Source organism: Topomyia yanbarensis, chromosome 2 (genome assembly GCF_030247195.1).
Source record: "Topomyia yanbarensis strain Yona2022 chromosome 2, ASM3024719v1, whole genome shotgun sequence".
Taxonomy (NCBI): Eukaryota; Metazoa; Arthropoda; class Insecta; order Diptera; family Culicidae; genus Topomyia; species Topomyia yanbarensis.
This window is the reverse complement of record NC_080671.1, coordinates 48,470,649-48,493,770: the sequence shown is the minus strand read 5'-3', so window position 1 is coordinate 48,493,770 and position 23,122 is coordinate 48,470,649. Positions and strand designations below refer to the sequence as shown.

The 23,122-nt window shown below is 37.1% G+C and overlaps 2 protein-coding genes across 2 annotated transcripts; one reads left to right on the top strand and one right to left on the bottom strand.

Moving 5' to 3' along the window:
* Positions 1 to 1,512, bottom strand: LOC131678924 (putative odorant receptor 83c). Its single transcript, XM_058959370.1, has 5 exons — positions 755 to 1,512; positions 602 to 701; positions 331 to 420; positions 114 to 269; positions 1 to 54 (listed from the first exon to the last, which is right to left on the bottom strand). Exons 1-5 carry the CDS (start codon positions 1,510 to 1,512, stop codon positions 1 to 3), a joined length of 1,158 nt encoding a protein of 385 aa, XP_058815353.1.
* Positions 1,513 to 4,448: 2,936 nt separating this feature from the next.
* Positions 4,449 to 10,062, top strand: LOC131679462 (uncharacterized). Its single transcript, XM_058960192.1, has 2 exons — positions 4,449 to 5,867; positions 9,283 to 10,062. The coding sequence occupies exons 1-2, from the start codon at positions 4,449 to 4,451 to the stop codon at positions 10,060 to 10,062; spliced, it is 2,199 nt and encodes a 732-aa protein (XP_058816175.1).
* The last annotated feature ends 13,060 nt before the right edge of the window (positions 10,063 to 23,122 follow it).

The following is a 23,122-nucleotide window of genomic DNA, read 5'->3' as shown; positions in this document are numbered from 1 at the left end:
TTATGACATATATTGCATTACCATAACAAAAAATTGATACAACATCCTCAATACCTAGAAATATTAAGAAAATGATGCATATGAACTGACATTTCATAAAATCTCCAACGAACCGACATGTAGCTTTCAAAATTCATTGGCACAAATCCGAAAATCGTAAGCATCATTGGTCGCTGCGAACGTGCCAACATATAGTGATACTCTTTTTGCTGCGACAAAGTCAATAAATTCCACGATAGGGCTGTAATACTGTCATACATTTCGTCTAACTAAAAAAAATAACATATATAATGTTTGGAATACAAAATCACTATCTGATTCCACACTGACCTTAAGTTCAACAAAGTTACCTAGGATGAAATAAATAGCCATATTTCCAAATACCACAAGCAAAAAACAGTATGCTGCGTACCAATCATTCTGTAGAAATAACATAGTCAGATAATAAGTGAAGCATACAAAATTTGATAGCGTTCTTAGTCTATGCTACACAGGTGTAGTGTAGAAAAAGAAATAGATTGAGTCCAAGCATGAATGAAAATAGCACCGACTACACTGTTAATATGCCAAGTCAAAAACGAAAATGTCGGATAATAATTACCAGTGTTATCAGCAGCATCGCATCACATATGGTGTAAACACATGTAAATACCTGCACCATGCAAATAAAACTGAAGATATCTTCAGTGGTGTTGTAAAACCTAAAAATATGTTGCTGTGAATAATAGTATCATCACATTCACGAAAGACTCACTCAGTTGCAAATTGGTGATCCTGCATGCAAAGAAGCCAGTTCTCCGCTATCTTACTATTATCTTTCTCGTGTGAATCAGCATTTAAGAGTGTTTCCAATTGCGCTAGATGCAAGATAAACAAATCTGTACAAGCAAGCGCATGAAACGCTAGAAAAACGAACATGTAATCGGAAATAATAGCTCCGAAAACGCCTAGCAAGTAGATGTTAACATGGAAAAGCATCGTTAGCCCATATCCAATTGCTTGATTCGTATCAACCATAGGTATTTCATAGGAGAAAAGTGGGACCAACCGATTTTCGGTATAGTAAACGTAAATTGGCCATGTGCTAAACACAAACAATGTGGAAAAGTACAATGCTGACATCAACTTCCAGACGATGCTTAAGTAGCGAGATGTTTTCGCTACTATTGCCTTTTCTTCAGGGATTCCTACAGAATATCGGCGATACACGTTCTCTTCCGTTAGATCGAAGAGATTGCTCATAACCTTCTTTTTATAAATCGAAATGAAAAACTTAAAAATCAACAGCGAAGCTACACCGAAAATAATAGTGCACTGCATTAATTCGATTGGATCTGAGGCATGCTTCAGAATAGTGTAACCAGTGCACACATTGTAAGCCACCATATTGGCCATTAGATAGTATGATGCCGGTGTTAACGTTCTCTCTCGATTCCAAACTCCAACTCCGATTATTTTGGATAAGGTAATAAGAGGCGCCCGGATGCTGTAAAATGCTTCTACGTCCGCCATTTCTAAACAACCAAACAATAACTGACCCCGCTTAGTTGTTGGACAGGTACTTTAACGACTGTGATTGTTTCAAATGAATTACACATTCATTATCAGCTGTAATTGATCAATTTAGCAATAATCACTCTGGTAACAACAATTCAACCAAGTGTAAGTTTTCGTTGTGTATTTTGAACACGTGTATCATCGTATCAAAGGTAGAACTAATATGCTGCGAATTCACACGAATGCCTGTAGTATTTAATTAGTATAAGGCTGAACTGTAACACTAGCGAGTTTTATAATACATCAATCACCAGTAGTAATTATATTCATTGTGCATCAATATGGGGCCCACCTCGAAATAGTTTACAAGATATGTATATCTATTTATGTGAAACTAACTATATCGTTTCTACCTATAATTAATCAGGTAAATCGCGTGAGCTGCTATTTCAGATCGATAGGATGATTTGGTCGGTGTTAAATCAGATCGGAGTAAGTGACAATATATTGATTTCGAGAAAAACGAGTTTAAAGTTTGCATCCTATACGTTTTAATTGGAAATTAATCTTTAGTATAATTTTTGTTTATGGTTACATATTTCACATCTCGCAAGAGTCTCATGTAACTGAAGAAATTCTTTATCCAGAGCTATCATTAGCGCTTTTTGATGTTTTGCGACTTAGTCTGTCTTAATGCCGACCATTTGCTTATTGTAATTCTATCAGGGAGGATACTAAACTGGTTTGTAAGAAACGAGCAAACAGTTAGATACATACAATTTATATCAATAATTTGTTTTCGTTCCTGGCAGCGGATCAAAACACTCGTATTTATACACAACAAAGTTTCGAACGGGGTGCCCAAATATTCGCCTACCGTTTAAGAGGGTAACCAGCTTTACTAAATCGAAAAATTTAGTTTTCATGTATTGCTTTAGTGGCAATTTTTCAGTTTTTCTGGAAAGGATAGAGTTGACCTAGCTTTTTTCAAAGGTTTATTTTTGCACATATTTCCAATTTACATAGGTATACTTCCTATGTGAACCTAGAAAATCGACAATTTTTTTTTTTTAAGTTTTCAAGTTTTTCGGATAAAATGGACTTTATCGTGCTATAATAATACTCAAAAGCGGTTTAAGTTAAGATGTTAGATGTATATAGAATATAATCAATTCTAAAAAAAGCAATCTTTTTTTTTTGTTCAATCAGTCAATAGTTTTATTTAATATCTTTTTCAATGCGAAAGCTAGATTATGCAAAACTCCCAAATGGGAAAATTTTTCGGTAAGACCAATTTTGTTGTGCATAAGGGCACAAGACCTAACATAAAGTATGGTTTTTTAGTGTTTTAAATTCTCCTCGTCAGTAACCAACACTAACTTAATGCTAGTTAGATAAGTCCAAACCAGCATCAAATTGGCACTAGTTAGACGCATAAGCACAAATACGCACGCGCACGGACGTTAGACATACGTACGTTAGGCACAATGGTTGTTAGGCATAAAGGCGTTAGGCTTAATGGACGTTAGGCATAATGGACGATTGACACAATGAACGTTAGGTATAAATAATCGTGTTGATGTAAAACTAAAAGCAACTCATATTTTGACGGCGCTCGCAGCGGGTCTTTTTTTTTACAATGGAGAAGACCTTTATGTCCTAGCCCAGTACACGTGCTATTGGTAGGGTCCAATCTACCGCACGGGGTGCACTGGGGGCGTGTCGGACTCAAATGGTGACCAGCCATTAATACCGACTAAACTCCATTGGGCTCCGCCATCATTCCTCCCAGGAACTACCTCTCGGTATTACTTCTGGGGGTCTTACCACCCCTGATTGTCTCAATGTGTCTTGTGGAAAAAAGTACCTAATGTTTAATATTTTTTTTAAATAGTAAAGTGACTTAGACATGTGCGCTATTCTGCAAAATGTTTATTAAGGTTTCATCTATAAAATAAAATTTTCGAGCGCATGGTGTCAAAAATGGCGTTCAAAATAGCAGCTTTCTCGGAACAAGATTTTTCGAATCTGCGGGCATTCTCGTTTTTAACCATTCAACCAATCAACTTCGGGTTCTGGCCGCCTAAAAGAATACATTCTCGGGCGCTGTAACCTACAAAATCGCAATATTTTGATCATCAACGATTTTTTCACAACCGGCCAAAGTGGAAGAATCATGCGAAAAACCATACTTCATTTTCAAGTGGCCACCATTTTGTTTTCATATCAAATTTGTTCATGTTTTAAGAAGGGGTGCCTCAACGGAATGTAATCTTCAAGTTCGAATTGCGACCTGTATCGTGCCCACAGATGAGGTCGGCTTTCAAAACACCTTTTGCTGGAGCCGCCATTTTTGACACCTTACACTCGAAAATTTTTATTTTATAGATGAAACCTTAATATAAATTTTAAAGAATAGCGCACATGTCTAATTCATTTTACTTCTTCAAAAAATATATCAAACATTAGGTACTTTTTGCACAATTTTATAAGAGAACTACCTTAACTTTCTTGATGTAGTAGAAAAACGCAATAAGCTTTTCAAACCCGATCACCATTTTATCCTGCTGTACTAACTTGAAGAAATATTTGCTGGAATAAAAAAAGCGATCATTTAGCATGAGGAAACTCGTTTGTATTTGAGTATAAAAAATACACATTCCTTTATTGTTGTCGTTTTTTAGTTGATATTTTTCGGTGAAAATCTATTTAAAAAACACAGTTTACCGTTAACGTTTCAGCCTACTTTTTTATTTCCTTTCAGCCATCCTCAGAACTTTACAATAAGAAAAACAAAATAAAAATAGCGATAAAATTTAAAAAAAATAAAATCGCTTGATCAAGGAAAGGTAGGAGAATAAAACACGATGTTTTTCGTGCCGAGAATCACAAAGAAGTACGATGACGAAACGGGGAAGCTGACGAGAGAGTTATTAAAGACCGCTGTCAAGATGGCGAGGATGAAAAACAGACTAAAATTCTTACTGAACTGTCGGAAGTGCAAGCTTGTGCCAAAGTGTCTATGTTACAAAGTTGGCGTTTCCCTACACAGCAGCATATCCCGGCAGGAAATGAAGATTCTGGAACACCGGCAGAAAATCAGAATCATCAGCCTAGTTGTTCGGGACACCAAAAGGTTACTAGAGCAACTGAAGAATAGAAAGCGGCATCTATATGAAAAGGTCCAATGGACGCTAGAAGAAAGTGACTGGAGAGCAGTGCGCGCGATGGTGGAGAAGAAAGCAGCAAATGTATATAATAGTACGAAACGAACCGAAATAAATAAGCTGAGCAACCTGAAGAGGAAAAAGATCGAAGAGACTTGTCAGCAACCGGAGTGGATAGAGAATAAGACAAACCATGAAATCCCCGACTATTTGGAACGAACGCTTCTTCTTGGACCGAACTTCAACATACAAAGCAAGAGTTCTATCCCATACGTTCGACTCGTTGCCGATGTAGAAACTGCTATAAAGAGCAAACCACAAGCCGACGACATCAGAGCAGAAGTATCTACGATCATATCCAACTATGTCAACTACCAAAACCAACCACGGACGAAGGAGAATGACTGGATACACAAAGACATTGTACGAAGTAGAAAGTTTTTGCGAGAGAACCCAGACATCTATGTTATAAAAGCCGATAAAGGGAACAAGACAGTTCTAATGTCCGGCACCGAATACCACGAAAAAATGACCACAATGGTAAATGATGCGTCCACGTACAAGCAACGGAAAGACAATCCATCGAACCGAGTGCTAAAAATGTTAAACAGCATAATAGAACAGTGGTGGTTAGACCAGCACATCGACAGAGCGACGAAACACAAGCTTAAGATGTACAACTGCACCCCACCGCGAATCTATGGACTCCCCAAAATTCACAAAGAAAACTGCCCCCTCCGTCCTGTGATATCCACCATCGGTTCAGCAACCTACCACATGGCTCAGTATCTATCGGGAATTTTAAACAATTTAGTGGGAAAAACGGAGTACCACGTTCGCAACAGCTTCGAATTCGCTAAGGAGATATCCAAGATACGGGTACCGGAAGGATGTGTAATGTATTCATTAGATGTGGTATCCCTATACACTAATATACCTGTCAATAAAGTGTATGAGTACGTCGAAGAAAGATGGAATGAAGTAGCACAAACAACCACTATTCCTTGGGACAGTTTTAAACAAGCAATGAAAACTGTACTAGAAGCTTCCTTTTTTCAGTATGACGGAAAGTTCTACGACCAAATATTTGGAGTGCCCATGGGATCCCCCCTCTCTCCCGTCGTTGCTAACATTGTTATGGAAAAATTAGAGAGAGAGGCCCTCGAGGGATTGAAGCAAAAGGGAATATCGCTGATAGTGCAGGCACGTAGCCAGAGGGGGGGCTAGGGGGCTAAAGCCCCCCCCGAAATTTTTCAAAAATAAATTTAAAAAACTGGCGACTTTTAACAAAACTTGTTGCTTATTTGGTTTGAACAAATTATTGAGAAAAAGTTAAAGAAGGCTATTTCTAACCACCGAAGGCAATGGTCACGAAATTCAGTGTGCTTTATGCTTTTGCTCGAGCCAGTGCGAAGCGAACAACAAAAAAGTAACTTTTATATTGTGTGCCTTGTCTGAAGAATACAAGAGACTGTTACTTTAATTGTAGCTGTAATAATCTGTCGAGATTAGTGATTAGCAGAAGCAAGAATTGGTGCTCCAGCCAAATGCGGTGATTATAAAATTATTGATCATTCGCATCCTGAAGGTGTAAATAGAGATTAGACTTTCGGAAACCGGCTCTATCCAGTTCTACCATGGCAGGCATTTAGCGCTCAACAAATTAGTGCAGACGAAACCATTCATTTCGCACAACTTAAAGCACAAGGTTGTGTGTGACAATGCTATAATTAAGATCCTTCTGTATATGGACTATGAGAAAATGAATGTTCCGCTACAAGATCGGATACCGCTTACTCGCAGATTAATGTCACATTTGGGAGAAATGGAATCTATTTGGAAGGGCAATTATTGAGGGCGAAAATCAAGGAAGATATTCGCGAACATAAAGGCAGCAACTACGATGATGACACGGAAATGTACAATAGCGAGATAGAAATGAACTACTCCCCCCCAAGACATAGTTGGTGAGGAAAAACATATTTCCTCGCCTCGTAAACAGGTTTCCACGTGCAATGGCTAAGCGCTTGCGCGAGATCTGTAGGACAACCACATAAACTCGTTATATTATTTTTATTGTTTACATAAGGAAATATATAAAAGACCCACGACCCAGTTTGTTATTTTTAAATGATAAGTTTTTGAATTGCATACAATTTTGAATTTCTGTATTAGGTCAGTGCACACTGTACACTCTGTTCTCTGTACACTACTCTGCGCTATACAAAAAGTATTTCAATTTATCTGAGAACGATTGAGCCGAGAATAGAATTTTCATTTCGCGTCATTTTAACGCAATACCATTTTTATTAACGCTTCATTTCATTGTTACGAGTAATTCGTTCCGTACTAATACACTGTTAATCCGTAAATCCGTGATATCTTCGACAAACGTGCAAAAAAAATTCTTTTAAAAGTGGACCGGGCAAAAAGTGGTAAAATAATAGGCAATCACGAAGAGGGACTAAAATGTTGGGACTGATTGAATCTATAAGTCAATAAGTTGGGATAACAGTTTCGATTTCATGTCTTAAGTATGTGACAGTCTTCCGTTCCGTTTTTGCTCGTCATGGAATAAAATGAGAGAGATAATCTTAAATAAGAGAGCAAAGAGAGGAAAAAATCAACCAATCTAAATCGACTCAAGATCACTCTTCTATCTTTACTATACACTCAACACGAGTTCTTTCCGAATTGCGCTCTGATCTTCTCATTTCGTCTTCGTTGCGTTAGGTGCAACAACTTTAATTGAAACTTTTTCCCAAATAGTGATAAAACAAACATGTAATCAGACAAACATTACAACTTTCTTCAAGAAATCATACATCTCTTCCAATCTTGATGATGATTGAAAAAAATCAAGAGCTAATTATTTTTATTCACAAACAAACCTATTACTAAACAGATTAGTGTTCATATTTGTTTAATGAATTGGCAAAGAGTTTTGCAAAAGTTTTACAGGAAACGGATAATTTGCTGTAATTTAAAACAGACAACTCTAAAAGAAAGCCTCGGTAAATTAGGTGCAAGTGCGATGTGTTCTCTTCCATGTGTCGGAAGCAAGTGATGCTGAAATTATTATCTATGTTTATAGTCTCTAGTTATATTGGTGTCATCAATGTTATATTTACCAAATTTTATGTAAATTAGAAGCATTGAGTAATCAGTGCTAAGTAATTTTCTTTCGATTTGTGAATAGATTCTGAGCAGTTTCGCTCAGTAGATTAAATTCTGGGTAGTTTCCATTAGTAGATTAAATCATTGAAATATATATTTGACATTGTCCAAAACCCCACGAATTCCGAAATAAAACCTTCAAATAAATAAATAAAACCAAAATGTTCAAATATAATATTTACTTAATCTAGGTAATCTTCTCAAGTTACAACGGTTTTGCAAGATTGTCAAAAGTCAATAGAGCTAAGGCATTCTTGCTTTGTAGTGAAATCAGTAGTTTTTGCACTCACTTTACATTTTGACTTTTACTATAGTTTTAGGGATCTAGGAAAATCAGTCTACGATATTTTTAATTCATAAGTACAATGATATAAAAAGTACCTAAAAAGAATCAACTTAAATAGATAAAAAGATAGTTATTCTGAGTTGCCTGATAATGTTGTCGAAGATAGTCTTTAACCCATTACCTATGAGAGTCAAATGAAAAAAAACATGTGTTTTTTTCAGGATTGTTTTGATTACGACATGATCAGTATCATTTAAATTGAAAATTTCATAAAGTCGAGTTAACGCAAACTTCGGATGAAGTCAAAGAGCTAGTAATAGTAGAAAGAAACCTGATCATGAAAATAGGAGTTGAACCTATTTTCTGCATCTACAAATCGCCTGCCTTATCAGAAGATTTGAAGCAAATTTCGACATTCACTTTGTTCGGACATTCTTTGCAACGGTAAACTTTGATTTCACACTGATATATTCCTATTCATGGGGACAACCTTGACGTTGGTTTCGTTCTTCTGATTAGCAAATGCGTGTAAAGTTTCATGAGACGGGTTTTTGGATATTTTTCTACTCATTCCAATTTAGCGTCTTCTACAAATTGTAAAGGTGTATCGAATGTGTAGCATTTTCAAGCAGCGTAGCATGCAGCGTAGCATTTTCAAGCAGCCCTTAATACTTTGAGCTCTTGACTATTCATTTTTGTAACTAGAGAAATTTCTAACTTGTAAATCAAAAATAATCAAATTTAATTCGTCGATGCACTATAGCCTTTCTTGTAACAGGCAACATATTATTAGAGTTTTTAGTGTCTATTGTCTTATTTTTGGAATTGTTTTCACTAAGAACTTTTCATAATTACGTTCAGTTTCCAGTGATTGTTTCAAGTCATCAGAATTAATACATTTATGCAATAATTTTTAAGCCCCTCCCGAAACAAAATCCTGGCTACGGGCCTGTGATAGTGTACCGACGGTATGTAGATGATTGCTTTCTTGTGGGTAAAGAAAATGAGATAGAAACTGTCATCGAAGAATTTAACGAGCAACATACTAGCATTAAATTCACGGTAGAAAAAGAAAGCAACGAATCGATTCGCTTTTTAGATCTACTATTATCCAGAAACGGGGAAAAAATCGACAAAAAATGGCTCCCGAAACAGAAAACAGGACGGTATTTGGACTACACATCGGAGAGCCCATACACGCACAAGAAGAACACCGCAATTGCACTTATGGACCGAGCACTAAAACTCACGGATGCGAACAAAAGGGAAGAGAGCATAACAGAGGCATCTAACATACTACGCGCCAACAACTATCCGGAACACATCATAAAAAGTGTGCTTAAACAGCGGGTAGACATACTCTACAACACCCTACAAACCAGGAGCGCAGACGAGCAAACAGCAAAATATATATCCATTCCATATATCCCCTGCTTGAGCGAGAAAATCGGCAAGGTATTGCGCAAGAATGACTTAAATGCAGCATACAAACCAAATGACAAAATAAAAAACACGATCTTCACGATGCTGAAAGATAAAATACCAAAAATGCAGCAAACAAATGTAGTCTACAGCATTCCATGCGGCGGATGCACCAATAAAGAGTACATCGGGCAAACTTCCCAAACCCTAGAGAAACGCATTAGCCAGCATAAAAACTCTATACGCACTAGCACATCGATAACCGGCCTAACACAACACACAAGAGAATGTGGACACCACTTTAACTTCAACGAAACGAGAATATTGGAGAGAATTAACCACGAGTCCAACAGGTTAACAGCGGAGGTTCTTCATATTAAGCTGAGAGAGCAAAGAGCGGTAAACCTTCAACGGGACGCCGCCAGCTTCGCCTGCACATACAACGGTCTTCTTAATAAGCTACGATCGACGCGCAATGGCACTGGTGAGAAAGAAGAGAGACGCCACCAGTGAGAGAAGTACATGTAGAATTAGTTTAAATTTGATTTTCCCCCAGCGGTGGCAAGACGCGCTTGGGCAAGAAGTAAGATAATTTCAAATTCAAATGTATTTTTTTTAAATTTTATCGCTATTTTTATTTTGTTTTTCTTATTGTAAAGTTCTGAGGATGGCTGAAAGGAAATAAAAAAGTAGGCTGAAACGTTAACGGTAAACTGTGTTTTTTAAATAGATTTTCACCGAAAAATATCAACTAAAAAACGACAACATTCATGAACGGTGACTGAAACCTTGAAACACATTCCTTTATTAATGATTGCATACATGTATGTTGCTATATATTGTCTAATAAGAAAATATTTGATTTGAAAAACAGCTCATAAAATGAAGAATGACCTGATGGGAGAGCAAAATTTTTCCATGTACTGTTACCAAAACAAACAAGGTGCCGTCGCGATCGTAACATCCCTTGCCCAATACCTAGTCTATCCAAAACACTGCAAGTTTTCATAAGTTACGAAAATTCGTTGTTTCTAGCCAAACCACCTTAAGCTGAAGTTTAAAATAAACACATGAACATAATTTTTGTTATTAATCATTGTGTATTGTTCATCAACATTTTGTTACAATTGTAACGTTAATATATCCAATATGTTTAAAATGTGTTTTAGCCAAAACTGTTTACTGAATATCACTCCAATCCTACTTTTGCCAAAACATGGGAAAAAGGAAATTGTTCAATTGTAAATACTATACGAGAAGATGGTGTAGCGTAGCATAGAATTTTCTAACCCGACAAACGAGCCTAAGATTAAAAATTTCAACAATAAACATGCTATGCGTCTTTTTGTAAATTATGCCTATCGTCCATTATGCGAAACGTACATTATGCCGATCGTCCATTATGCCTAAAGCAATTTATGCCAAACGTATTTATGCCTAGCGTATTTATGCCTGAATGCTGTTGTAATATTCGTTCTGAATCTCCTTTGGAGTATTACATTCGACAAATTTCAATGCATTCAATATAGCCGAGTTAGCAACAGAAAAGCACATACAACGAATGAAGAGGCAAGACACCGATGTTCGAGACTCACTAAAGGTAATTTTCGTAAAACATTGTTCACATCGTGTGAGAACCAAATCCCGTTAAGAATAAAATATCCATATCATATCACTAGAAGAATGTCAATTCATTCGTACAGTGACTCTTGGGCCGATAGAACGTATTTCCAGTCCGTGAAGTGTAACGTTATACAGCAAGATAATCTGCTTTCAGGGTTACCTTGTGCGCTATTCCGTTATTCGACCCAGAAAAGTTGAGCAATAATGTTTCTTTACTTGTGAGCCGCCTGAATGTCGTTATACAAGTTCAGTATCGCCATTATATTACATTCCCCATTCTTGTACCTTCTCCCATTCTGTATTCTGCTATAGGCCCGTACAAAAACGACTTCCCCTGACAATGATGCACCTAAAGGTGAGATGGACTTCGAAATAAAAGCAACTCACCGACTGAAGTTATACCCATACTCCTCACTTGGGCCCATAGTGATCATTTTCTAGGCCAAGACAAAAGGTTTTTTTTAAACTATTGGAGGTCTGACGAAACGATATCTGGCCGTGACAGAAATATCGAATATTCTCTCTGATAATCCTCGGTGATAAACAGTTTGAAGTATGCAAATGATATTGCTGGCTAAGGGACATTTATGAAAGAGTACAAAGTATATGTACGAGCTGACCATGTTGAAACAAGTGGTGTCGTCTCCGATTCGAGTTTAAATTGCATGTATCTGGCCCACGGGGTTGACTGTTTTAAAGACCCCGTGTTTCAGCCAGCGAAGACACTGGGCAGAAAAAGTTTGCATTCAGTATCAAACACAGCTGACGGGAAGAGAACGTATATCAACTCAGACTCTATTCGAGTGGCCTTCGCCAGGTCAGCTCTATCTAACTTGCTCCTTTTGACAAGGTTGAAATTTTTGTGCCGCGGATCATGAACTGCACTAATTGCAAACAACTGGGACACACAGACTCCCATTGTAGCACTGAGATTTGTTATGGGAAGTGCGGTGGGAATCATGAACATGATTCCTGTGGAAGAGATGTCGAACAGTGTTTTTCTGTGGGGAAGTTCACATGCTCTCTCGCCATGTCCCGCGTACGAACAGCTCAAAAAAGTACTGGTGCAAAGCCACTGTACTGGTGGTTTCAGAAGCTTGTGCTGAAGACCCCAAGTGTTCCCATGCCTCGGCCGGAGAAAGAATCCAGCGCTGGATTATTAAAATTTTCTCCCATTGCGGATGGTATTTTACTTTAAACTAATTCTGTGCCTCTTAAAAGCAGCTTGATAAGCTTTCCCCCGCTGTAGAAAAAATCTTGATGCAGTTCACTGCAAAATGGCTCTTCCTTTCAGCGATTGTATCCAGAAATATCTAATACATCGAGCGAGATCACGGATCTGATCACTGTTCTACAGTGGAATTGCAAAAGCATTATTTCGAAAATCGATTAATTTAAATTTTTAATAAATAGTTTGAAATGCGATGCAGTTGCATTGTGCGAACATGGTTGACTTCAGCAATAGACCTCAACTTTCACGATTTTAATATCATTCGCTTGGATCGAGAAGACTCACGCACGGAGGAGTACATTTGGGAATCGAAAAGTCCTATTCTTTCAATCGAATCTGTCTCCCCTCGCCACCAGGCATTAAAGTTTTCCATAACGATAATCGATCTACCTCACTCCTCAGACTAAGGGAGAAATTCAATATGACCATTTTGAACACGGGTTAAATGACACGGATTCCAGCTCCTCCAGCGCACCCGAGCGCCTTAGACTTGTTCCTATGCTCGACATCGCAGCGGTTTGATTGCATATAGCGCTATATCTGGCAAAATCGAGTCTACACACGAGCTTCCTCCGGAGGAAGAGTACGGGTTTTTGGCTGGCTTGTATATCGATACCACTGTTCAAGCTCAGACCCCATAAAAATGTGTAATGTCCCAGTTTAAAGAAATTTAAAATGTAAAATAAAGAAATAGGCACCATTAAGCCAACGCAAACGTCCCTTATTAAATAAAAGAATTGAATAAAAAAAATATAAAGACTATGAACAACCGGTCAAATTGGGAGAGACTTAGATCCCCGAAACACCGGAGTGGATGCAATAAATTGATTTCATTACAGTAGACTACTAGTAGCACATTCATTTACGTAAAAGACAGCACGTGAGCAATTTTGTAATTCTTTTTTTTCCTACTTCAAATCGATACCATGCTTTAAGCGTGGATATGCATGCTGATTTAAACACGAATTCCTATAATTATTTGCTATAGCTTAATTGCGGTCCGAACTACAACGTTTGGTCACTATAAAACACAACACTTGTGAAAATCACCAATCATTACACCCACCTTGCATCAATATTGTGATCGCATTGCAACAGTAGCTTTGTAGAGTGGTGGAAATTAATTGGCTTCATTTGCATTTCCAGCGGTAAACTGTTATGCAACCAATCAATGGGTATTGTGTAATGAGTAGGGGATGATTTAACCCGACAGATATCGCGTAAAAATATTGAAACCGGCGTATCGAGCATTAATTAATTCCTCGAACAGATACCGTCAAAATTCGGTTTGTCCGAAAATTGCAAAGTGTAATCGAAGATCAGATAACAATTCGGTCGCCATTATGCTATGTCGTGACAAACGTCTTTTTGCACTTTTCGAGATACACAATTTTCAAATATTGAGATTGAATATTTCGAAATTATATTTGTTTGAAACATTTCGCAGAAGACGATGGATGTTCTATGAATATTTTTTTAATCGCTCGATTTGTTTGGAAAACCTTGACTATATTGAGAGTGTTTACTTAAACTGTAAACAAACTTCACACTAACACGTTTAGATACGAAGTATCAAATATAAATGACTTTTTAATCAGGCATAATAGACATTTTCAATCATTTTCCAATTCAAATTCAAAATGGAGCTGCTATAGCTTGGATAAATTCCAAGCTGCAGCATCTCTATTAGGCAACAAAATGATGGAGTTGTAAGACAAAATTATATTTAAGAAAAAGATCGAAAAAAGTATATTTAATTGAAAATTTAGGGATAATATATAATAAAATATGTTATTGTTAACAGGTGACTGGACAAAAAATGTTCTCCTTTTATATTTAATCCAACATTAAAAACACTTTCTAAAAATAGTGGATATGCGTTTGATTCATAAAAAAGAACAGTGGTTAGGGTTACCACCCCTCTCGGTTTGACCCGGAGCCTCCGGTTTTCGGGAGCGATCTCCGGGCCACCGGGTTTTGCTTCAATTTCTCCGGGTTTGGTGGAAAGATTGATAATTCCACCTTTTTTTGAATTTAATTGATTCCTTGCAAAATATTTAAAAAGTATAAGTATAGTGCATTTAATATTTTTCTGGTTCAGACGAGTCCACCAAATATTTTTGATTTCGTACACGAAACAACGCAAATGAAAAACAAATCAAATTTATTACAGTTTTAGGAAAATAATATTTCGCTAAATGCTACAATTAAAAATTGCGTACACTAAGTCGCTCAAAAGTTATTTTCCTACAGTTTTACTAAATCACTTCGTTGCTGGTGGTGCCTATCTGCAGCTGCATCAAGGGATGGCGGGTTTGTTCTAATCTAAATGGCTAAGACAACATAAAACGAGTTCTTGCGGTGTTGTTGCTGCTCCTGCAGCGACCTTCAACTGTGGGCTATGGATGTAAGTTTTGCCCCTTTGTTGAAACACCTGGTGATGAATTACCGAGACTGCAAAGTGCGTCTCTATCTCCTGTTAGTTGTGGATCAGAGCAATGCTCGTTCGACTTACCCTCCACAGCGAAAATGGCTGGAGCTTTTGTGTTCTATGCGCTTAGCCGAGGAAAAGAAATTCTACACTAATAAAACCGACAAAATCGTTAACGAACTTGAGAAATTCACAGTTTTATTTTGACGATATAGACGAAATCACTCTACGGTGATTGTGAAGTAATTTTAGTAAATTTACAATCAACCAGGACAAAATTTCATGACAAATTACAGAAGGTATGAAAAAGTGTATACTTGTCTCTTTTTCATACATTAGGTAATACAAAGCGACTAAAGCGCACGCACACGAGGCGACAGGACACATGCAAAAAAATATTTAGGTAGAACAAAATCCATAAATATTTTTGTGGTGTGTGTCCTGTCGCCTCGTGTACAAAGAGCTTTAATTTCACTTTTTGATTGTTTGCTCTGGCTTAAAGTCCTCCACCCTCAGGTCAGTAAAAATCTCTGGGTAAACGCCTCTCCCGAGGTGGCAACCCTAACTGAGGTAAAAAACGTTTTACTTTCAGACATAAACTTAATTCATCATTACAGTAGATCTGAATCTTTGAGCATGCTATAGGCTTTATGGCTTTAACTTACACTTGGTAATATAATTTGTATCTGTTTTTGCTGACACAAGATATCACGACTCGATCAATCAAGAACTTACCGCTTCGTACAATCGTGTTACGCCATATCTCAGTACACAAGCAAAGTTTCCAACTTCTGCCACTTCGCAGTGCTTTCCAAATCGCGTAATATATTAGATATCGCAGTATTCATCAAAAAGGCATTTGTCGAAAGAGACACTGAGAGAACATATTCGTAAGTCTACTACAAATAGGCTTCGTACCGACAACATTCGTAAAATAGACGAATTTTTCGTGCATATGACGGATCATTCGTAGTTCTATGAAAACGTTTTTATTTTTATTAACAGTATTTATACCCCGAAACGAATTTCGTGGGTTTATTATGAATCTGTTTCATTAATAAAACGAATTCTGTAATGAAATATGTATACGAGAATCTTTCTAATATTTACGAACACCTTTCGTAATATGAACGAAGAATCCGATTTTTTCATCGGAAGATTTCCATCACCATGAGAGATGTCGAAGTCGTTCTCGACACCAAGAAGCATTTAAAATTTCGTGATTGGTTCAGATCTTTGTATTGCACCTTCGACCGACATGCTTGAATTCATCTTACGTCAAAAACGAGTTGGATGTCTCGCCGGAAAACCAAAGCACAGAGGAGTAAATTAATTTAAAACCTGATCAAAAATCTCAAAAGTCTTAAATTACGTTATCATTGGTTTGTGATGCATTATTGTGTAGTGTAATAATTTCCGCATCGTTTGGCAGAGTGCTGGTTTTTAAATGTTGTGTTATCCACATTACAAAAGAGCTCAAATCGACCAATTTTAGCTCCATTTTGCGTTACATTTTATCTTTAAATATTGAGATTTTCTTTCAGGAGAGTCCGAAGCGATTTTAATTCAAAACAACCAGTGTAGTTATGATAGAAGGCTTGTAGAATCATATTGTGTATTTCTAATCGTAATAAATTACCTTAATATTTACCGAGCATCATGGGCACATGCGTATTAAATATAAAAAAAAATCTCAATTTTGCTTAAAATTGAAAAGGTTGATTTTCCGGTTGAAAGAAATGTTATGCGAGTAATTTTACAAAATAGATGGAATATTTAAGGTCATCAGCCCTTTCTGGCCTGCAGAACAAAAAAATCATAGACATTGTCAAATAATTTCAAGTAGGACTAGAAGGCAACCAGATATAAGAAGGAATATTTCCTTAGCATGCAAAAACGTTTACAAAATATTTTAATTCGACTTTTTGGACTAAATCAGCACTTTAGAAATTTGGTCGACCTTCACAATTTTTTTAAAAAATTTGAGCGTAGGTGTCGCCAAACTCAAAATTTCATTTATGAACCAACTTTCGTTTCTCAAAAGAGCTAATGCCGATAACGGGCTTCACAAAAAGTCCATCTGAAGCACTAAACATCCACAAATTAACAAAAGAATATATCGAAAACTTCTACCTTTACAGCATTACTGAAATGACGAGGCGTTCCGGATTAGGCAGGACAATCCCGCATTTCGAGATCTTATCCAGCATGGTAACACGTCCTGGAAAGTGTCCCACATTTACCAAAATGCTGATTTTATTTCAAAATAATCATATTGTACAAAACACTCATAAAAGTTTTGACACGTGCTGCTGAATCTCCGAACTACGTGGGGAATGTGTAATTTGAGCCAATTTATTCGGATTGTCATGGTGCCATTTTTGGCTTCTAATATGAACCAGTTCATGAATCCTTACGACAAGTTCCATACACATTTCATTTGAAATATATAATTTTAATTATTCATATATTTTATCTAAAAATATGAATTCAGCAACCAGAAAAGTAAAATATCGCGTCTGGATGGATTGATTCGAACAATTTTTCTTCCAGAACCCTTCAATAAACTTTTTATTAAGTTATAAATGTTTTGTTAAACAAAAAACTTTCAAAATAATTTTGATCATATTTGGTGTATTGATCGCTTAACTGTGCAACGGCTAATTTGACAGTTGATTTTGACTCGGCTCGTTTGTTCGTTCAATAGCAACTCAAAAAGCTTCTTCTACCTTACAGCTACACTGAAAAAACTAGACACGTTAACATCATGTGGAAAACACTTGAATTGATTCAATTGTAACGCACATGAAAAGAATACGTTTACCATTTGAATATCTAATAGAGTGTGGACAATATGATTTTCTAGTGGAATTCTTGCGAACATTACGTGAAAATCACATTAACATCATAAGAAATACCATTGACTAAGATTTCCAAATGAATTACACGTGATCAATTCAATATATCAATTAGTTTACCTATAGATTTAATGGGTAGAAGAATCGGCAAAATCAATTGTTTTACATATGGATATGCACTATATGTTTTTCACATGAATGTCATGTGGAAAGTTCAACAGCATGGCATCCAAAATTCAATGGTAAAATATATCATATTCATGTGAAAGTCATATGAATATAATTTGAAATAGCACATGAACTGCGTTTTAATAGATTTTCATGTGAAATTCGAAGGGAAATCATTTGATTTGCTCTTCAACATGCAAGTGCACTTGAAAATGATGTTAAGTTTCCTTTGGTTTTATAGTGTGATTTTTTATCAGTGTACTCTTATATGATCTGTCATCAGATTCCCGTACCGATCGTTAATCATAGTCGGTGCTTGGGTGTCTTTGCTTCTCACGTCGTTGATCGTTTTGTGAAACTTTTAGCAGTTATTCCAGCCAAAGCTTCCCTTTGCCCCAATAAGAGGCAGTTCATATACCACGTTGACAAAAATAGTTTGGTTTTAACCCCCTCCTCCCCCTCCGTGGACAAGCGTGGACAATCTCTGTACCCTAAAAACGCCCCCCCACCAGCCCACGATATGCACGTGGACCTTTCTTCTCTTTTTGCCTTTCTCATATAGAAAGGTTATGCAATCACTCTAAAAATCGTCAACCTAATCCCGGCCCAGAAGGCCGAGTGCCATTCGACTCAGTTCGTCGAGAACGGAAAATGTCTGTGTGTGTATGTATTGAATTTTTATTGATTGGACTTCCAGTTCCGGGTTGAAGAGTGCGACCACACAGCAATTTTTTTGTTGATTGGACTTCCGGTTCCAGAGTTACGGGTTGAAGAGTGCGACCACAGAGCAAATTCCCATATAAACTGAAATTCTCAAATGGCGGAAGGAGTAAGGGAAAATTTCAAAATCGAATTTGCATTTTCGATGCCAAATGACTTTAAAATGCATAAAGCGTTGAGATTTGATGAAATCTCGAAAAACATTTTTTTAAGAAGATTGACTTTTTTGGACTTTGGCACATCTTTGCCTTTCTCATAAAGAAAGGTTATGCAATCACTCTAAAAATCGTCGACATAATCCCGGCCCGGAGGGCCGAGTGTCATATGCCATTCGACTCAGTTCGTCGAGATCAGAAAATGTATGTGTGTATGTATGTGTGTATGTGTGTATATGGAAAAAAATGTCACCTCTGTTTCTCAGAGATGGCTGGACCGATTTGCACAAACTTAGACTCAAATGAAAGGTACAACCTTCCCATCGGCTGCCATTGACTTTTTTTATTGATTGGACTTCCGGTTCCGGAGTTACGGGTTGAAGAGTGCGACCACACAGCAAATTCCCATATAAACTGAAATGAAAAATTCTCAAAGGGAGTAAGGGAAAATTTCAAAATCGAATTTGAATTTTTGATGCCAAATGACATTAAAATGCATGAAACGTTGAGATTTGATGAAATCTCGAAAACAATTTTTTTTGACGAAAATTGACTTTTTGGACTTTGGCACATTTTTGCCTTTCTCATATCGAGAGGTTATGCAATCACTCTAAAAATTGTCAACCTAATCCCGGCCTAATTTTTTTGACATATAAATTACACATCCATTAAGGCTCAGGGAGTATGCAATAAGGCGTTGCTACTTTAAAATTAAAACTAGTCTCAAACTTCTTAACAAGTTGAAAATTTTCGGCATCGTACGGACCCCCGGATCTTGCTCCTTAATCCGCTGCTGGTTTCAAGCGATGTTTCAGTGTCGACACACAGTATATCAAGATATTGGCTGTCGATCCATTGTATGTATGTGCAAGTCATACTGAATATGTAATATACTTTTCCATCATTGTATTGAGCGTAACCAGCCATGGAAACGTAGTTTGGACAAATGAGAAAGGCACAATTGCACCACTAGGTGGATTAATACAGGTTTTTTGGCTGGTAATTTAATAAAAAAGTTTTACATTCCAGGAAATTACGGATTTTTCCAATGTATTGGACTACTTTGAATGTAATTCTTAAAACATATATTTCGTTTTAACTTTGTCGACAGAATTTTAAGACTTTTTTTTACTTATGTAAAAATATCATTTTGGAACAATTTAGAAAAACCTGTTTTAATCCACCTAGCGGTGCAATTGTGCCTTTCTCATTTCTCTAAACTATGGCACGGAGGCTTTTTATGTTCAACATAATTGTGGAAATGTCCATTACATTCTTAGTACACTTTGCACTTATACACAATGGCATGCCAGCCACGAACTTGATGAGCTACGTGTCGACGGTGAAACACTTGAAACAAAAAAATATCATACTCCATTAGCCTAATCAGCATTAGATCAATGTTATCTGCTTGCTAACTCATTTTGTCATGCGGGGATGGGTATGTGAGGAGGGCGAAAGTCCCATGAACGAACGACTCCCCAGCTTAAATTGGTATGCTTTGTAATATAGTGGTGGTTTAAAGATGATGGGGTTGAAAGGGAGGGGTATGAGGTGGTGGTCTGAGGAGTGATTTAAGGAGATTTTTAAAGGAAGGGAGTGAACAGTAGAGGGGGGGTGTAACCCCTCTCCGTAAACCATCAACTACGCCCCTGTTAAAATCCAGAAACCTTATGCGAGCCGAAAAAAAAATTTGGCCCGGGATTAGGTTGACGTTTTTCAGAGTGATTGCATAACCTTTCTATATGAGAAAGGCAAAAATGTGCAAAATCCAAAAAAGTGAACCTTCGTCAAATTTTTTTCGTGTTTGCATCAAATCTCGACGTTTCATGCACCTTGAATACATTTAGCATCAAAAATAAAAATTCTATTTTTAATTTTTCCTATAGTTTTTATGAGAAATTTCTGTGTGGCCGCACTCTGAAACCCGTAATTCCGGAACCAGAATTCCGATCGATCCAAAATTCAATAGCAGCCGATGGGAAGGTTGCACCTTTCATTTGAGACTAAGTTTGGGCAAATCGGTCCAGCCATCTTTGAGAAAAATGAGTGACATTATTTGACACATACGCACATACATACACACACACATACAGACTTTTTCCGATCTCAACGAACTGAGTCGAATGGGATATGACACTCGGCCCTCCGGGCCGGGATTAGGTTGACGTTTTTCAGAGTGATTACATAACCTTTCTATATGAGAAAGGCAAAAAGAGTTTTTTCGTCGTCATACCCATGTTTCTAATGTCGTACATTTTCTACAAATTTGTAAGCACGAGCCATTTCACGTGATTTTTTGTTGTAAACATATAAAACGGCCTGGTAACAAGAAGAAAATATCAACACCTTACTCCTCCTTGTGGATTACGCAGTAGTATATACGGCCTCTGGCCAAAACAAGTGTCGGACTAACTTTCCTTGCCTTTCCTGCTGCGATCTATGTTCGGGCCTGACCGGAACCGGTATTGGTCATTGAACAACTTAAGATTACCAAGAGTTGTACATTGTTACTCCTAGGCAGTATCATCAATTAATTCTCTGTGCAATTTTAGCTAGTTCCGATCAATAACAAGGTTACAGCCATGGGCTGATATCCTTCCGTTTTGAGCTATCACCTTATCGGACGAATATCAATTCAACACTAATATCATTTCACTTAGGGACCATTCATAAATTACGTAACGGAAAATTGCCCAAAATTGACTCCCCCCTCCCCCCATGTAACAAATTGTCACAAATTTCTCTATCCCCCCCTCCCCTATTACGTAACAAATTCCTCGAAAAAATTTTTTTTTGTTCAGTAGAAACATGTTACGTAACGATCTAGCCTACTCCCCCTCCCCCATATGTAACAACATGTCACAACTTCTCGTACCCCCTCCCCCCCCCCCTAAACGCGTTACGTAATTTATGAATGGTCCCTTACTGCATGATAGTGAACAAGTAAGAATATTGGAAAACGATGATGGTGGATATAAGATGGAATGTTAAACCAAGGGTGGACCAACGTCGGACCAATATTGGGCAATGTTGGACCGACATCAGGCCAATGTCAAAGCAACGTCGGGCCAATATTGGGCTGTGTCGGACCAACATCGGATCATTGTCAGACAAACATAGGATCAATGTCAAACGGTATGTTGTTTAAAATATCACTGCGCTGGCAGTGAATGTCAGTGACTGATGCATTCAACTTAAAATTCAGTAACATGAGTGATGGTTCAGTTTGTTCGCCTATCAATTTCACGTGTTCTGATACAACTGAACTGATATTGTCCAGCTCTGCTAATAACTAAGACTGTTACTCTTCATTTGAGCACTAACAAGTAACAGTTATCAGTATTATGCGTAGAACTGCAGTTATTACAATTCATCTGATTGGACTCCACTTCAGCAGTGCTACCAGAGGTAATTTCAGCTAACGGCGAAAAATGAAATGTTAGCGAAATATCGTTTGTTTGAAATATTGTTGCAAATTGATGAAACATCGTCGCTGTTGTGCTATCTTATGACAAACGCCATTTTGGGGTAAACTGAGCTAGATATGCAACATTACTAATCTGAAAATTCTCTACAAAATGGCGCTTTCAGAATTTTGAAATTTTGCTTGGTTACTGAGTTATACCGAAAAAAGTGATGAGAAATTGTCAGTTTTTTGCTTTAAATCACTGTATCTTGGGATTCGCTTAAGTAATGTAGAAGTTTTAGATGTTTTTATATGTAAAAATGTCTGAGGAACACAATGGCATAATAATTTTTAAAATAAAAATACATGTATTGCGAGAAATATGCAGTTTTACTTTTAAATTGGCAATATTTCATGTTTGGCAACACTGTAATTAAAAATTACTATTTTTTCTAGAAGGCTTGCTCAATTTCCTTCAAAATGCATCTCATCGATTGTTTCTAGGCCGAATAAAGCCGAAGATATTAATAAAAGTTAATATTTGATGCTTTTTTTCTATGGAAAATTTTCCATGCACAATTATGACACGCCATACAAATTTTGCCATCAATACACACCTACGACACGTGTGAGTGCGACTTTTGTTTACATTTATAGGGAAAACTCGCAACATAGTCAACCGAACTTCATGATATTTGAGAGTTTAATACAGAATAGATTGAAGCATTAATTGTCTTCTTTGAATTGTTTTTACCATTTATAAGTTTCAAGATATTCAATCTCAAACTTTAAAAATCGTTTTTCTCGAAATGTGCTAAATAGCGCTTGTCATAAGATAGCACAACAGCGACGACATGTCAATTTAGACTGTCTTCGGATACTTTTTTCTAGCAATTGGACTATTGTAGATAAGCTTGCAGACTCGTATAGTGTATCAGAATTTAAAAAATTGGAAGCTTCCAGCTCTGTAAGGAAGGC

What these genes read in the sequence shown, in the direction of transcription:
- LOC131678924 (XM_058959370.1), bottom strand. Translation starts at nt 1,512, where the DNA reads ATGGCGGACGTAGAAGCATTTTACAGCATCCGGGCGCCTCTTATTACC. An exon ending in CGATGCTGCTGATAACACTG is followed by an intron (nt 421 to 601) that starts GTAATTATTATC and finishes TTATTTCTACAG; the next exon opens with AATGATTGGTACGCAGCATA. An exon ending in GTAACTTTGTTGAACTTAAG is followed by an intron (nt 270 to 330) that starts GTCAGTGTGGAA and finishes TATTTTTTTTAG; the next exon opens with TTAGACGAAATGTATGACAG.
- LOC131679462 (XM_058960192.1), top strand. Translation starts at nt 4,449, where the DNA reads ATGGCGAGGATGAAAAACAGACTAAAATTCTTACTGAACTGTCGGAAG. An exon ending in GAATATCGCTGATAGTGCAG is followed by an intron (nt 5,868 to 9,282) that starts GCACGTAGCCAG and finishes CTCCCGAAACAG; the next exon opens with AAAACAGGACGGTATTTGGA.